Source organism: Homarus americanus, unplaced genomic scaffold (genome assembly GCF_018991925.1).
Source record: "Homarus americanus isolate GMGI-L3 unplaced genomic scaffold, GMGI_Hamer_2.0 scaffold11150, whole genome shotgun sequence".
NCBI classification, from domain to species: domain Eukaryota; kingdom Metazoa; phylum Arthropoda; class Malacostraca; order Decapoda; family Nephropidae; genus Homarus; species Homarus americanus.
Genome location: NW_024720555.1, coordinates 503,329 through 518,022, shown reverse-complemented (window position 1 = coordinate 518,022; position 14,694 = coordinate 503,329). Strand labels below are relative to the sequence as shown.

Genomic DNA, 14,694 nt, shown 5'->3' with positions numbered 1-14,694 from the left:
CCACAAATAATACAATACTTACACAATATAACAATAATATATTTCTTCTGCTATATTTCTTCTAATAATATAGATCATATATATAGATTTTTTTTATAATGTACAAATAATTTAATCTATTTCTTCTTCTTCCTTAGAGACAAATGTTTTTTATTTATTTATTTACAGTTGAGTCATTATTTTCTCAGTTATTCGTAATTGTGTCTCAGTTATTCGTAATTGTCTCAGTTTTATTCGTAATTGTGTCTCAGTTATTCGTAATTATCTCTCCCCATCTGTAATTATCTCTAAGTTATTTGTAACTAACCTAACCTAACCCAACCTAACCTAACCTAACCTAACCTAACCTAACCTAACCTACCCTCCCATTAGTGTCTGGTGCAAGACTTATTGGTGATATCATTCTTGTTCTTGACAGTTACTCTCCTCCTCCTCCTGCTCTCACTACCACTATCACCATTACCACCACCACTACCACTATCACTATCACTACCACTATCACTATCACTACCACTACCACTATCACCGTCACCACCACTACCACCATCACCACCACCACCACTACCACCATCACCACCACTACCACCATCACCACCACTACCACCATCACCACCACTAACACCACCAACACGTGGGTTGCTTATGTGGTTGTCTACACTTATTTACCATTATATTCATCATTGTCATTATTATCATCACGGTCCTCATTATCATTATCATTGGCATTATCATCGACATTGTCATTATTATTAATTTTAGCCATTATCATCATTGTCATCACCATCATCAACACCATCACCATTATCATCATCACCACCATCATCATTATTATTACTCATTTTAATCACCATAATAATCACAATCATTATCAACATCATTTTCGTTCACCTTTACCATCATCATCATCATCATCATCATTATAATAAGCATCACCATCAGTATAATCATCATCACCACCACCACCACCACCATCACCACCTCCACCACCACCATCACTACATGAGGTCAATAACCACCCTTACTCACTATCCGTTGAACCCTCTCACAGAAAACTCGCCCTTACATCCGAACCCTCAAAATAATGTTCCCCCCAAATGACCTTTGACCTAACGTGTGGTCTGCTCAGGATGGGTTCAGTTCCATCCTCCTCAGGCTCTTCTCGATATGTTCACCCAGGGGCACCCGCGGACTCATCCCAGGGTGGTGATAGCTGTCCAGGAAGTGTGGGCACCCTGGCTCATCTGGTGGGAAGGTCTTCGGCAGGCAGGTCCTCTCTCGTTGCGTGAATGACCACTCCCCAGGGCCTGAGGTCAGCAGTCTGTAGTGAGAGAGATGGAATTATTTCATGTTGGTTAGGTGGTTGGTTAGGTGGTTGGTTGGTTAGGTGGTTGGTTGGTTAGGTGGTTGTTGGTTAGGTGGTTGGATGGTTGGTTGGTTGGTTGGTTAGGTGGTTGGTTGGTTAGGTGGTTGTTGGTTAGGTGGTTGGATGGTTGGTTGGTTGGTTGGTGTGGTTGTTGGTTAGGTGGTTGTTGGTTGGGTGGTTGGATGGTTGGTTGTTGGTTGGGTGGTTGGTTGGTTGGTTGGGTGGTTGGTTAGGTGGTTGGGTGGTTGGGTTGTTGGTTGGGTGGTTGTTGGTTAGGTGGTTGGATGGTTGGTTGTTGGTTAGGTGGTTGGTTGGTTAGGTTAGGTTAGGTGGTTGGTTGGTTGGGTGGTTGGTTAGGTGGTTGGGTGGTTGGGTTGTTGGTTAGGTGGTTGTTGGTTGGTTAGGTGGTTGTTGGTTGGGTGGTTGTTGGTTTGGGTGGTTGGGTGGGTTGTTGGTTAGGTGGTTGTTGGTTGGGTGGTTGGGTGGTTGGTTAGGGTTGGTTGGTGGTTTGGTTAGTTGGTTGGTTGGTTGGTTAGGTTGGTGGTTGGGTGGTTGGGTGTTGGTTAGGTGGTTGTTGTTAGGTGTTGTTGGTTAGGTGGTTGGATGGTTGGTTGGTTAGGTGGTTGGATGGTTGGTTGGTTGGTTGTTGGTTAGGTGGTTGGTTGGTTGGTTAGGTGGTTGGTTGGTGAGTGTTTAGTTGGTTGGTTGGTTTGGTTAGTTAGCTGTACTAATTGAACATATAATGAACATATCGTATAAAGAAAATTTAGAATTACCTAATAGTTCTATTCTCACTGGGAATCGAACCTAGGATTTGTTGTCTGCTAGGCAGGTGTACTAACCACTCCATCCTGTGATTTATTAACTGTGTGTGTGTGTGTGTGTGTGTGTGTTTCCATCCCAGGCTTCAGTAATACTCAGAGGGATGTGTGTGTGTGATGGGGGATGGGAGGATGGGGGTGGGGGTTGATGGGGGTGATGGGGGGTATAAATAGGATCTGAATTCACACCTACTCATTTGCCTCTTCATTAGTCCTCCTCAAAGACCCTTTCACCTGGATAGAGGGGGACCAGATTGTCTATGTGACCTAACGAGAGACCAGTGGTAGGATAAGCAAGTATTCCTTTAATCTCTGGGAGTAACAATAGAAGAATGGACTAGAGTTACCTTGGTGGTCGCCCCAAGGTAACAATGTATTCCAGACGACTGTTAATTGGTGAACAAAGGAATACTGGAGTCTCGTTTACAATGGAGTTTGTACCTGTAATTTGATCTCGGGGTCAGTTGAGTAAGGAGGGCGTACACGGTAACAGTGGTATTAAGAGCCGGTGGTCGAGTTACCTGTGGTTACCTGTACAGTTAATCTAAGAGTTATTACATTAAAGGTAACAATGTAACAACTTACCTGTACAGTTAATCTAAGAGTTATTACATTAAAGGTAACAATGTAACAACTTACCTGTACAGTTAATCTAAGAGTTATTACATTAAAGGTAACAATGTAACAACTTACCTGTACAGTTAATCTAAGAGTTATTACATTAAAGGTAACAATGTAACAACTTACCTGTACAGTTAATCTAAGAGTTATTACATTAAAGGTAACAATGTAACACCTGTGCTTACCTGTGCGTGGTGGGGCTGATGTTAATTCTGAGCGGCTCTGAGGTGGATTCGAACTGGTTGGCGACAGTGACGTTGGAGCCGAACATACAATACCGAGGCATCACTGTCCCCACCACCCCAGCCAGTACCGGTCCAGTGTGCAAGCCGATACGCATCTGTAGGTGTGGCACTGTTAGCTGTGGCACTGTTAGCTCTGGCACTGTTGGCTTTGTTAATATTAGCTGTGACGCTATTAGATGTGATAATGTTAGCTGTGGCACTGTTACCTGGGGAATCAACTGTGGCACTGTTACCTGAGGGAATCAATACCTGGCACTGTTACCTGGGGAATCAATACCTGTGGCACTGTTACCTGGGGAATCAATACCTGTGGCACTGTTACCTGAGGGAATCAATACCTGTGGCACTGTTGACCTGAGGAATCAATACCTGTGGCACTGTTACCTGAGGAATCAATACCTGTGGCACTGTTACCTGAGGGGAATCAATACCTGTGGCACTGTTACCTGAGGGGAATCAATACCTGTGGCACTGTTACCTGGGGAATCAATACCTGTGGCACTGTTACCTGGGGAATCAATACCTGTGGCACTGTTACCTGGGGAATCAATACCTGTGGCACTGTTACCTGAGGAATCAATACCTGTGGCACTGTTACCTGGGGAATCAACCTTGTGGCACTTTACCTGAGGAATCAATACCTGTGTTATCCTGAGAATCAATACCTGTGGCACTGTTACCTGAGGGGAATCAATAACTGTGGCACTGTTACCTGAGGGGAATCAATACCTGTGGCACTGTTACCTGAGGGGAATCAATACCTGTGGCACTGTTACCTGAGGGGAATCAATAACTGTGGCACTGTTACCTGAGGGGAATCAATACCTGTGGCAGTAACATTGGGCGTTAATTACCCGCTGGTCCTCGTTAAGCTCCCCCTAAACACGCGTCATTTGAGTCTTCGTCCCTTACCCTAATCCCTAATCCCTATTCCTTACAGCCCTTAGCCTCACATGCCTTATCCCTATTCCCTTACCCTTATCCCTAATCCCTATTCCTTAGCCCTTAGCCTCACATGCCTTATCCCTATTCCCACCCTCACATCCCTAATCCCTATTCCTACAGCCCTTAGCGTCACATGCCTTATCCTATTCCCTCACATCCCTAATCCTTCCTTACAGCCCTTAGCCTCACATGCCTTATCCCTATTCCTTACCCCTTATCCCTAATCCCTATTCCTTACAGCCCTTAGCCTCACATGCCTTATCCCTATTCCCTTACCCCTCACATCCCTAATCCCTATTCCTTACAGCCCTTAGCCTCACATGCCTTATCCCTATTCCCTTACCCTCACATCCCTAATCCTATTCCTTAGCCCCTTAGCCTCACATGCCTTATCCCTATTCCCTTACCCTCATCCCTATCCCTATTCCTTACAGCCCTTAGCCTCACATGCCTTATCCCTATTCCCTTACCCTCACATCCCTATCCCTATTCCTTACAGCCCTTAGCGTCTCCATGCCTTATCCTATTCCTTACCCTCACATCCCTAATCCCTATTCCTTACAGCCCTTAGCGTCACATGCCTTATCCTATTCCCTTACCCTCACATCTAATCCCTATCTGCTCCTTTCCTCCCTCTTATCCAATCGTGTTTCCCTATTCCTACCTACAGGGTTATTTCTCCCCAAATTATCGCTTCCTTCCTTCCTTCCTTCCTTCCTTCCTTCCTTTTGTCCTTTCGTTCCTTCCTTCCTTCCTTCCTTCCTTCGTCCTTTCCTTCCTTCCTTCATTCCTTCCTTCCTTCCTTCCTTCCTTCCTTCCTTCCTTCCTTCCTTTGTCCTTTCGTTCTTTCTTTCCTTCGTTCTTTCCTCTATTCATCCATCTCTTCTCTTCGTTCATCTATTTCCCTTCTTCCATTGTTCCTCTCCCTTAACGCATCTACTTTCTTATTCCTCTCTCTCTCTCTCTCTCTCTCTCTCTCTCTCTCTCTCTCTCTCTCTCTCTCTCTCTCTCTCTCTCTCTCTTAATTCCCCCTCTTATACTCTCCCCTCAGCCCTCTCCTCACCTCCCCACTCCTCCACCTCCCCACGCACCTGTGCGATCTAACCCACACCCTCTTCCTCTTCCTTCTTCTTCCTCCCCTCTCCTTCCTTCTTCCTCTCTCCCCCTTCTTTCTTCCTCCCTCTCCCCTTCCTTCTTCTTCTCTCTCCCCTTTCCATACTTCCGTTTCTTTCATTCCTCCCTCTTCCTTCTTCTTTCCACCCTTTCATCCTCCCCCCACTCCCCCTACCCTGCCCCCCTCCCCCCACCCTCCCCGCCTTTCACGCCCACGCACCTGTAGGCTGGCCGTCGTGGGTGGTGTGGGTGGTGCAGGAACACATCATCTTGAGCGCCACCAGGCCACCTGATGGGCGTGCCACTTACCTCGACGGTGCAGGTTCCCGGCCACACAGTACGCGTCACCAATGGTCTCTACCTGTAGGCGAGGGGTCAGGAGATGCAGGTGTTAGTGGTCGACAGGTGTTGGTGGTGGACAGGTGTTGATGAGCAGGTGTTAGTGGTGGACGGGTGTTGGTGGTGGACAGGTGTTGATGGGTAGGTATTAGTGGTGAACAGGTGTTTATGGGCAGGTGTTAGTGGTGGACAGGTGTTGATGGAGTAGGTATTAGTGGTGGACAGGTGTTAATGGTAGACAGGTGTTACAATATTGAAGGACAGGTGTTTAGTAAGAACAGATGTTAATGTAGAACAGGTGATAAAAGTTGTAGGTGAAAGTTAAAGATGTTAATAAAAACAGGTGTTAAAAAAAGGCAAATTAACAACACCCAGATAATAAAATAGGATGTTAAAACGACGTTAATAACATCTGTATTACGAGGAACAGATGTTAAGTTGAGGTTAAATCTGTCTTTACCTCCAATTAAGAGAGGCAGGTGTTAAAGGGTGTTAATTACATTACGAGATAATTAACAAATACATAACAACTAGAGATGATTAACTGTAGTGAGTGAGTTAAAATGATCAAATGTTAAAATAAATGATAGATGATAAATGTTGGAATAGAGAGACATAATAAAAGAAAGAGAAATGAACGAAGAAGAGAAGGATTAGGAAGAGCTTAATTAAGACAAGTAGACGAAGAAAGGTAAAAAACGTAGATGTGTTAAAATACAGGTTAATTACATGAGCTTAGTAGCGTTCGTGAGAGAGAGAGAGAGAGAGAGAGAGAGAGAGATCCTCGAGTTACCCGAGTGAAGAGACTCTAACGGGAAAGGTAATTACCTCATCTTAATTACAGGTAAACTAAAAGTAGGTCAATTATTATAAAAAATGGTAATTGGTATATTACTTATTAATTATTCCTTATTGATTCAGTGATTGGTGAGATGATTCGTTTGTGATTCGTAATGTTGGTGAGTGGATTTGTTGTTGATTTGAACTGTTAATAGACAAATGATTGCACACACACACACACACACACACACACACACACACACACACACACACACATATATCTGAACCACCGGCGGTACAATGCGGTCACTCATGGATGGTACCCCTCGTAAGTTTGGTGTGCCAAGGTGTGCTCAGTCAGGTATGTGTCAGGTGTGTGTACGTGTGTTTGTCTTCTGATCAGCTATGCATGAAAAGCTGATTGGGTCTGTTGCTGATGTTAATGTAATCCATTGGTTTGCATATATTTCTTGATGGCAACTCGTGTATGTTATGCCGGAGAGATATAACTTATGTGATAATTCCGCGGTGATGGATATTACGGGTGTGTGTGTGTGTGTGTGTGTGTATGGTTGTGTGTGTGTGTAGGTGTATGACTGTGTGGATATGCTGGTGAATGTGTATGTTTGTGCGTATATGCTTGTGGACCCAGGTTCGATCCCCGGGCAGGGTGAAACTGTGGGCAGGTTTCTTTACCCCATTTGCCTCTGTCTACCCAGCAGTAATTGGGGACCTGGATGTTAATCGATTTGCCAACACAATTTTGTTAGGAGGTTTTGTTCCTGAGCTGGACACCAGGCGGTAACCGACCCCCACAGACTCCAATGTTTTGTTTACTTACATTTCACCTCATCTTCAGCCTATTGCTCCTGTACTATTCAGTCTTACTCAGGTATTCTACATCACTATAGGAGAGGAGTAGCAAACGCAATGTTGAAATACACAATATATTGACAAGAAACAACAACAACCAGCAATAATGAAACAGTAACAATCGCCACACTCATACAACAGTTACATAAATATAAAACAATACTCTAACAATCACCCTATTATAAACTTACATTATGTCCTAAGCCAGAGGAACACAGTTTGTTCCGCCGGCCACGCCCTCTGCCCTCCCTGGTGCACCGCTCGAGATCTGAACAACACAGATACGGAGCTCCCGAGAGCCTACCATGAGCCCGAGCTATGGGCCACCCTGAGTTAACGAGCTGCATGACCCAGTGTCAAGGAATAGTCCGAGAAGACCGGACAACTCGCCAACTGCACTGGCTAACCATTACCCCGGAACACGATCACCAAATCGATTAACATCCAGGTCCCCAATTACTGCTGGGTAGACAGAGGCAAATGGCGTAAAGAAACTTGCCCATAGTTTCACTCTGCCCGGACATCAGGCAGGTCCACTCGTTGCAGGAGGCGAGCATGCTCACCATTACAGGTCGCCATACATACTGTACATACATACACAAACGAGAGAGACCTACCCAATAACCCTCACCCTACTGAACACACACACACACACACACACACACACACATTTAATAAAACCTGAGCTAGTAATACAAAAAATAATCATCTGCGGGCTAGAAGGGTGAACGTAACGTATAACCGCCCACCACTCACCTCCTCCCCTCCCCACCCCTTCCTCTCTCACCTCCCCTCCCTCCCCCTCCCCTCCCTCCCTCCCCTCCCCCCTCTCACCTTGTAAACATCCAGATGGCCACAGTAAGCATCAAACTGTGTGTAGAGGTTCTGTAGCATGTTGATGACCATGAGGGGGGTGGCGGTGCTGCAGATGGAGGTGAAGCCCTGATGTCGCTGAATAACATGGTCACCTCGTCGTGTTTCTGGGCCTGGATCACCTCACCTGGGTTAGAGAGATGGGTTAGGTTAGGTTTGGTTTGGTTAGGTTAGGTTTGGTTTGGTTAGGTTTGGTTTGGTTTGGTTTGGTTAGGTTTGGTTTGGTTAGGTTAGGTTTGGTTTGGTTTGGTTTGGTTAGGTTTGGTTTGGTTTGGTTTGGTTTGGTTTGGTTAGATTATGTGTTGGTATAAGGGTGATGTTAGTGAGTGTTATGATATCTTGGTATAAGGAGATATGTGTATGGGTGTCAGGATGTCTTGGAATGCCACGCCATGAGAACAGGTTTTGGGATATCATGGTAATCGAGATGGCACGCCGGTTATTTTGGCAGTAAGATAACTCAAGATGCGGAACACTTTAAGATAGCCTGAGATAGCCGGAACACTTTAAGATAACCTAAGATAGACGGAACACCGTAAGATAACTCAAGATAGCTGTAAGACTCACCTAGCCAAAGTCTCTTGGCTATGTCAGGAGGGAAGATGAGGTGAAGGAGAGAGACGTTCTTCTCTCTCTCCTTGTCCACGGCGTTGTTCGTGTCCTCGATTGAATCCTTCAGTTGGGCCATCCTCCTCTTGAGACCATCCTGGGAAAAATACAATGGCCTGGTAACTGAAGGTTATTGGATGCTTGAGACCATCCTGGGAAAAATATAATGACCAGGTTACTGAAGGTTTCATGGGTGCTTGAGACCATCCTGGAAAAAAATCCCTTTACTGCAGATACCAGGCTACTTGGGTGCTTGAGACCATCCTGGGAGAAAATAGAAATAACAAGTTGTTGAAGGTTTATTGGGTGCTCAAGTCCATCCTGTGACAAAAGACCGCCTCTCTTCTCCGCCCACGAGGACTCTGTGATATTCTTGATGAAAATGTTGAGGGTCAGAGAGATGATAAAGTGAAGAGGAAAGAAGAGAATGACAGGAACGAGGTCAGTAACAAGAGAATATTAAACGAATAGAACGAAAAAAAGAGGACTGTGATAATTAAGATAGAATAGATGAGAGGTAAGGGAAAGGGAGGGAAGGGGGTGGGGGAAGGGAGGGGGTCTTGGAGTGATGGCTAATGGGGAGACATAATAGGAAACATAATGAAGGCTTCGATGAGGTGTTGGCTTGATGGCTGATGGTGATGGGCAGAAACACAGGTGACATTATTACAGGTATTGGGAGGTGTTGTGTGGAGTGTTGTGACGGAGGACAGCCCTGTTAATGGTGTGGCTGTCACCCCCCCCCACACACACACACATGCTCACAGTCATCTAACACACACTCACCTGTCACACACACTCACCTGGGCCACACACACACTCACCTGGGCCCCACACACTCCCTGGGCCCCTCCCACACACCTCACCTGGGTCCCCTACACTCACCTGTCCACACACACTCACCTGGGCCCCACACACTCACCTGGGCCCCACACACACTCACCTGGGCCACACACCACCTGGGCCAACTCACCTGGGCCCCACACACTCCTGGGCCCCAACCTCACCTGGGCCCCACACACACCTCACCTGGGCCCTAGACTGCTCCCCCACCAGGATAACGTCCCTGGTGGCGTCGTGGATGGGGATATCGGAGAGGTAGAGTCCCCGAGAGGTGAGGGCTGTGAGGCCATCTATCAGAGGCGACCCGACGAAGAGCAGGGAGTCACTCTCAGGGCAAACCACCATCTGCCCCTTTAGCTCCATGTTCTGTAGGGGGAAGAACAAGTTGGTGTTTCAAGGGCGAGAACATGATGAACACTGTGCCCTGAAGCTACAAGAACATGATGAACACTGTGTCTGAAGCTACAAGAACATGATGAACACTGTCTGAAGCTACAAGAACATGATGAACACTGTGTCTGAAGCTACAAGAACATGATGAACACTGTACCCTGAAGCTACAAGAACAAGAACATGATGAACACTGTGCCCTGAAGTTACAAGAACAAGAACATGATGAACACTGTGCCCTGAAGCTACTAGAACAAGAACATGATGAACACTGTGCCGTGAAGTTACAAGAACATGATGAACACTGTGCCCTGAAGTTACAAGAACAAGAACAGATATCGCCTTTAAGCTCATCTACGTTCTGTAGAAGGAAGAACAAGGTGAAGAACGAACTCAGCAACTTTCAGAATTAATGAGAACAAAAATAACAATAACTCAGATTTTCAATAACAATAAAATAACATGAATGACGCTAATTATAACAACAATAACAAGAACTTCTGTAATATTTCAATAATAACGTAACCTAACCAAACCTAACCTAACCAAACCTAACCTAACCAAACCAAACCTAGATACATCTCATTACATCGTCAAAGGAGCTAAGCCACACACACACACACACACACACACACACACACACACACACACACACACACACACACACACACTTACCTGGTGAAGTGTTTAGATGGTGCGAGGTAACTTTGAGACATTTACGGCAGTTAAAAGTTATACTTCGGTTGTGTTGGTTATACTTCCCGTTGTGTTGTGATTATACTTCCTGGTTGTGTTGTGGTTATAATTCCCGGTTGTGTTGTGGTTATACTTCCCGGTTGTGTTGTGGTTATACTTCCTGGTTGTGTTGTGGTTATACTTCCTGGTTGTGTTGTGATTATACTTCCTGGTTGTGTTGTGGTTATACTTCCCGGTTGTGTTGTGGTTATACTTCCCGGTTGTGTTGTGGTTATACTTCTGGTTGTGTTGTGGTTATACTTCCTGGTTGTGGTGTGGTTATACTTCCCGGTTGTGTTGTGTTTATACTTCCCGGTTGTGTTGTGGTTATACTCATCTACCATGATTGTCTTCTTCATCTATTCCTTCTTCGTATGGTTGGTGTTCTCTTTCCCCTTCATTCGTTGTCTCTCTCTCTCCTTCATTCTCTGTTTCTCTCTGTTCCATTCTTTGTTTCCTCTGTCTGTCTCTCTCTCTCTCTTCTTCTCCTCCCTCTTTGTGCACCTCTCTCCCTCCTCTCCTCTCTCCCCTCCTCTCCTCTCTCCTCCCCTCCCCTCCTCTCCTCCTGCAATGTCTCCTCCCTTCTGTGACAATCCTCCACGCACGTCCCTCTTCCCCCCCTCCACCCCGGTACTGCCCCCCCCCGTACTGCTCCCCAGCAGTACTGCTCCCCCTCCCCGGTACTGCTTCCCCGATACTGCTCCCCGATACTGCTCCCCTCCCCCAGTACTGCTCCCCCCGGCTGCCCCCCACCTCCAGTACAGCTCCCTCACCCGTGTCTCATGCAAGCTTCATGGTGCATCTCTTTGGTTCAATTGGCCGATAGGTCAGCTTGAGGTGGTGGGGGGTGTTGGAAGGTGGTGGTGGGGTGTTGGAAAGTGGTGGTCAGGATGTTGGAGGAGGGTGTTGGAGGTGGTGGTAGTGAGGCCGTGTGGGGTGGTGGTGGAGTGTTGGAGGGTTTGGGGGTGTTGGGGGGTGGTGGTGGGTGGTGTTGGAGGGTGGTGGTGGGGGTGTTGGAGGAGGATGGTGGGGTGTTGGAGGAGGATGGTGGGGGTGTTGGAGGGGCATGGTGGGGGTGTTGGAGGGCCGTGTGGGGTGGTGGGGGGGTTGGGGATGGGTGGTGGTGTTGGAGGGTTGGTGGAGAGGCTGTGAAGGATGATTGTTGGGGGAGGTTGTGAGGGGTGGTTGTGGTGGAGGTGGAGGGGGAGGAGGGATCAATACCCTTTCCTCTCCTCCAACTATTGATACGTGTAAAGCCTCCTGACAGTGCCACCACGAGCGATCAACAACTCCTGGCACTTCCATTCCCACCCCTTGTCACCCATCTCTTTTATAACTCCTGATATGTCTAAAACCCCTTGACAGTGCCACCACGGGCGATCGACAGCGTCTGGCTTTTCCTTTCCACTTCGCGTTCCAATAAAAAGCGCGTCAGTAAGAGCACTTAGTATCGCCTGGCGTTCGCTCTACCCGGCGAGTCATGGGAATTAGCTAGAGAACGAGTATTTATTTCTCCCCAGGGCTCTCTTACACCTGTCCACAGCGCCAGTACAAGCATTCATTATCGCCTGGCGTACACCCTTAGATAACCTCTTCTTAATTGCGTCCTGTTATTCTTTCCCTGTAATTGACGCCCCCCACACACACACACACACACACACACACACACACACACACACACACACACACACACACACACACACACAGGCCTCATATAAAGTATTAATAAGACTAGACTCATAATGTGTACTATAAGCCTGGTGTATTAAGTCAATATATATATATAGCTCCACGGTGTATTATAAAACTCTCCTTTACTCCCTCTCAGCACCTGGGGGATAATGTTACGCTCAAAAAACACCTAATTATTCAGAATGACTTGATTTTGTGTCTTCGTCTGTCTGTCTGTCTGTCTGTCTGTCTGTCTGTCTGTCTGTCTGTCTGTCCATATAGTTATCTTTGTGTCTGTCTTTGTCTGTCTGTATATTTGTATTTATCCATCTATCTTTATTTTCCTTTCCTCTTATCGTCTGTTTCCTTACTTTTATTATTTTATGATTTTTTACGTGTATTTGGGACGACGTGAAGATTAAGCACCCCTGTTTATTACATCTGATGATTAAAGACCCTAATGTGGGCGGTGGTTAGGTTAGGTTAGGTTTGGTTAGCTAGATCAGTGTTTCTCAAACTGGGGGCCATGGCAGGCTAGTGTAAGTAGTATATGCTTGGAGGAAATGTGGAAACTCTGATTCAACTCTTTTTTTTGTTACTTTGTCTTGTTAGGGGGAGAAATATATATAAATCTCTGACTGTATTCTGGTGCTCAATGTATCAGTCATATCCTAACGTTAGTGAGATCGCACTTCGAGTCCTCTTGCCATTTTCTACTACTTATTTATGTTAATCTGGTTTCTCCACCTTCTTCAAGTAGAGAATAAAAGTCGAAACCGGTTACATGTGGACCCAGACATGAGATGTGCTTTATCAGTGACTCAACCTCGAATCAGTCGACTAGGAAACAATTATCATCCATCCCATTGAACTGTAACAAAATATTCATTCTGTTTGATGATTGAAAACATTAAAATAAAGGAAGAGAACCAAAACATTTTATTTTGATCATTATTGTGAGGGAGAGAACTGAAGGGGTCCATGTTGAGTGTTCCTCATGATGTGAACAAGTTTGAGAAACACTGGAACGTTAGGTTGAATTAGGTTAGGTCTTACGTGTGTCTCACCCATTATCTCTCCTTTTCATAAGACGGGAACACTGCTGCCTCTCACCTGTCTCCTGCTATCTCTCTATCTCTCCCACACTATCTCTTACCACCATTATCTCTCACCCACCTTCAACACTACTATCTCTCACTGTCTCTCACTAGCCCTCACCTTCAACACTACTATCTCTCACTGTCTCTCACCTTCATCACTACTATCTCTCACTGTCTCTCACTATCTCTCACCTTCATCTTCGAGCGGGAACATGGCTGGCTCTTGATGGCCAGGACGTAGGCTGTGTTGATCCGGGTGATGACTTGATCATAGGTGAGAGTAGTGCCTTCAGGGGACACCAGTACGTGGAGACCTCCTCACCCTGACGGAGGGGCTGCTGGCCGAACACCTGGAGAGGTGACAGTGTGAGTGGTGAAGTGTGTGAAGTGAGGTGTGTGAAGAGTGTGTGAGAGTCACCACTACCCTTTAACTAACACCCACACCTGAGGGACAGAGAATTGCCTTGATTATTCTTGCAGGTGATGCTTCTTGTTCCTAAAGGTGAGAGAGAGAAGCCGTAAAATCACAACCCAATAGCCCAACTGTAAAGAGGAGTAGAGTGCGTCATTAAAATGGTGTCATATGACCGCCACCACCACCCACCTGCAGAAGTCCTGATCCCATCTGTGTTATTCTCATGGCCTTGTTACACACAAAGTGCCATGGGAACGCCTTGCAGAAGCTGTTGACACCGATCTTGGAGTCTTTAACGCTGGAGGAGGAGACGTAAGAGCCATGGCCCGCGGTTGGTCTCTCCTCCCGTTGTGTGAAGAGCCGCTGCTGATGGCCGGCTCCACACACTCATCCACAATGGTGTACTTGAAGTAGAATCTGTGGTTGGATCTGTTGCCGTTAGGTGTGTCGCACTTATCACAGGCGACGGTCACCCTCCTGCAGAACACCTGGAGACTCACGCCCTCGATCACTCCCCCGACGAAGTACCTGATGGGTTCCCTGTTGGTGAAGAAGTGCAGGACGACCCTCTCCTCCTGACGGTTGCAGACGAGGTTGGGCACGTCGTTCTTCGTCTTCAGGTTAGAGTTGGTCTTGATGATGTCGCAGATTCCCGTCAGGTTGGTGAGGAAACCATCCAGGTTGTAGCCGAGGCTCTCCAGAGCTTTCCCGTGCTGCCGGCGACACTCCTTCACGTACTCCCGGCCCAGGCGACGCATAAAGTCCTCCGGCGACACTTCTGAAGGTGCAGGAGAGACAGAAGACAATTATATGAGCAAGGTCCTCCTCACCATCCACCTGCTGGTCTAATGGGCCCCTTATCCTACTAGACTCCAGCCAAAGCTAACCTAACCTGATCTAACTTAATCCTAACCTAACCTAACCTAACCTAACTTAACCTGATCTAACTTAATCCTAA

General features: G+C 46.5%; 1 protein-coding gene across 1 annotated transcript in view; it reads right to left on the bottom strand.

Moving 5' to 3' along the window:
• Nucleotides 1-556: 556 nt before the first annotated feature.
• LOC121860639 (head-specific guanylate cyclase-like) overlaps nucleotides 557-14,694 on the bottom strand; it is a 48,202-nt gene continuing 34,064 nt past the window's right edge. The window contains 12 exon segments of the mRNA XM_042357907.1: nucleotides 557-1,318; nucleotides 2,991-3,145; nucleotides 5,327-5,388; nucleotides 5,391-5,469; nucleotides 7,935-8,044; nucleotides 8,047-8,100; nucleotides 8,541-8,679; nucleotides 9,612-9,791; nucleotides 13,514-13,620; nucleotides 13,623-13,671; nucleotides 13,926-14,102; nucleotides 14,105-14,514. Of these exon segments, the coding sequence (XP_042213841.1) occupies nucleotides 1,123-1,318; nucleotides 2,991-3,145; nucleotides 5,327-5,388; nucleotides 5,391-5,469; nucleotides 7,935-8,044; nucleotides 8,047-8,100; nucleotides 8,541-8,679; nucleotides 9,612-9,791; nucleotides 13,514-13,620; nucleotides 13,623-13,671; nucleotides 13,926-14,102; nucleotides 14,105-14,514 (1,718 nt within the window). The 3' untranslated portion in view covers nucleotides 557-1,122.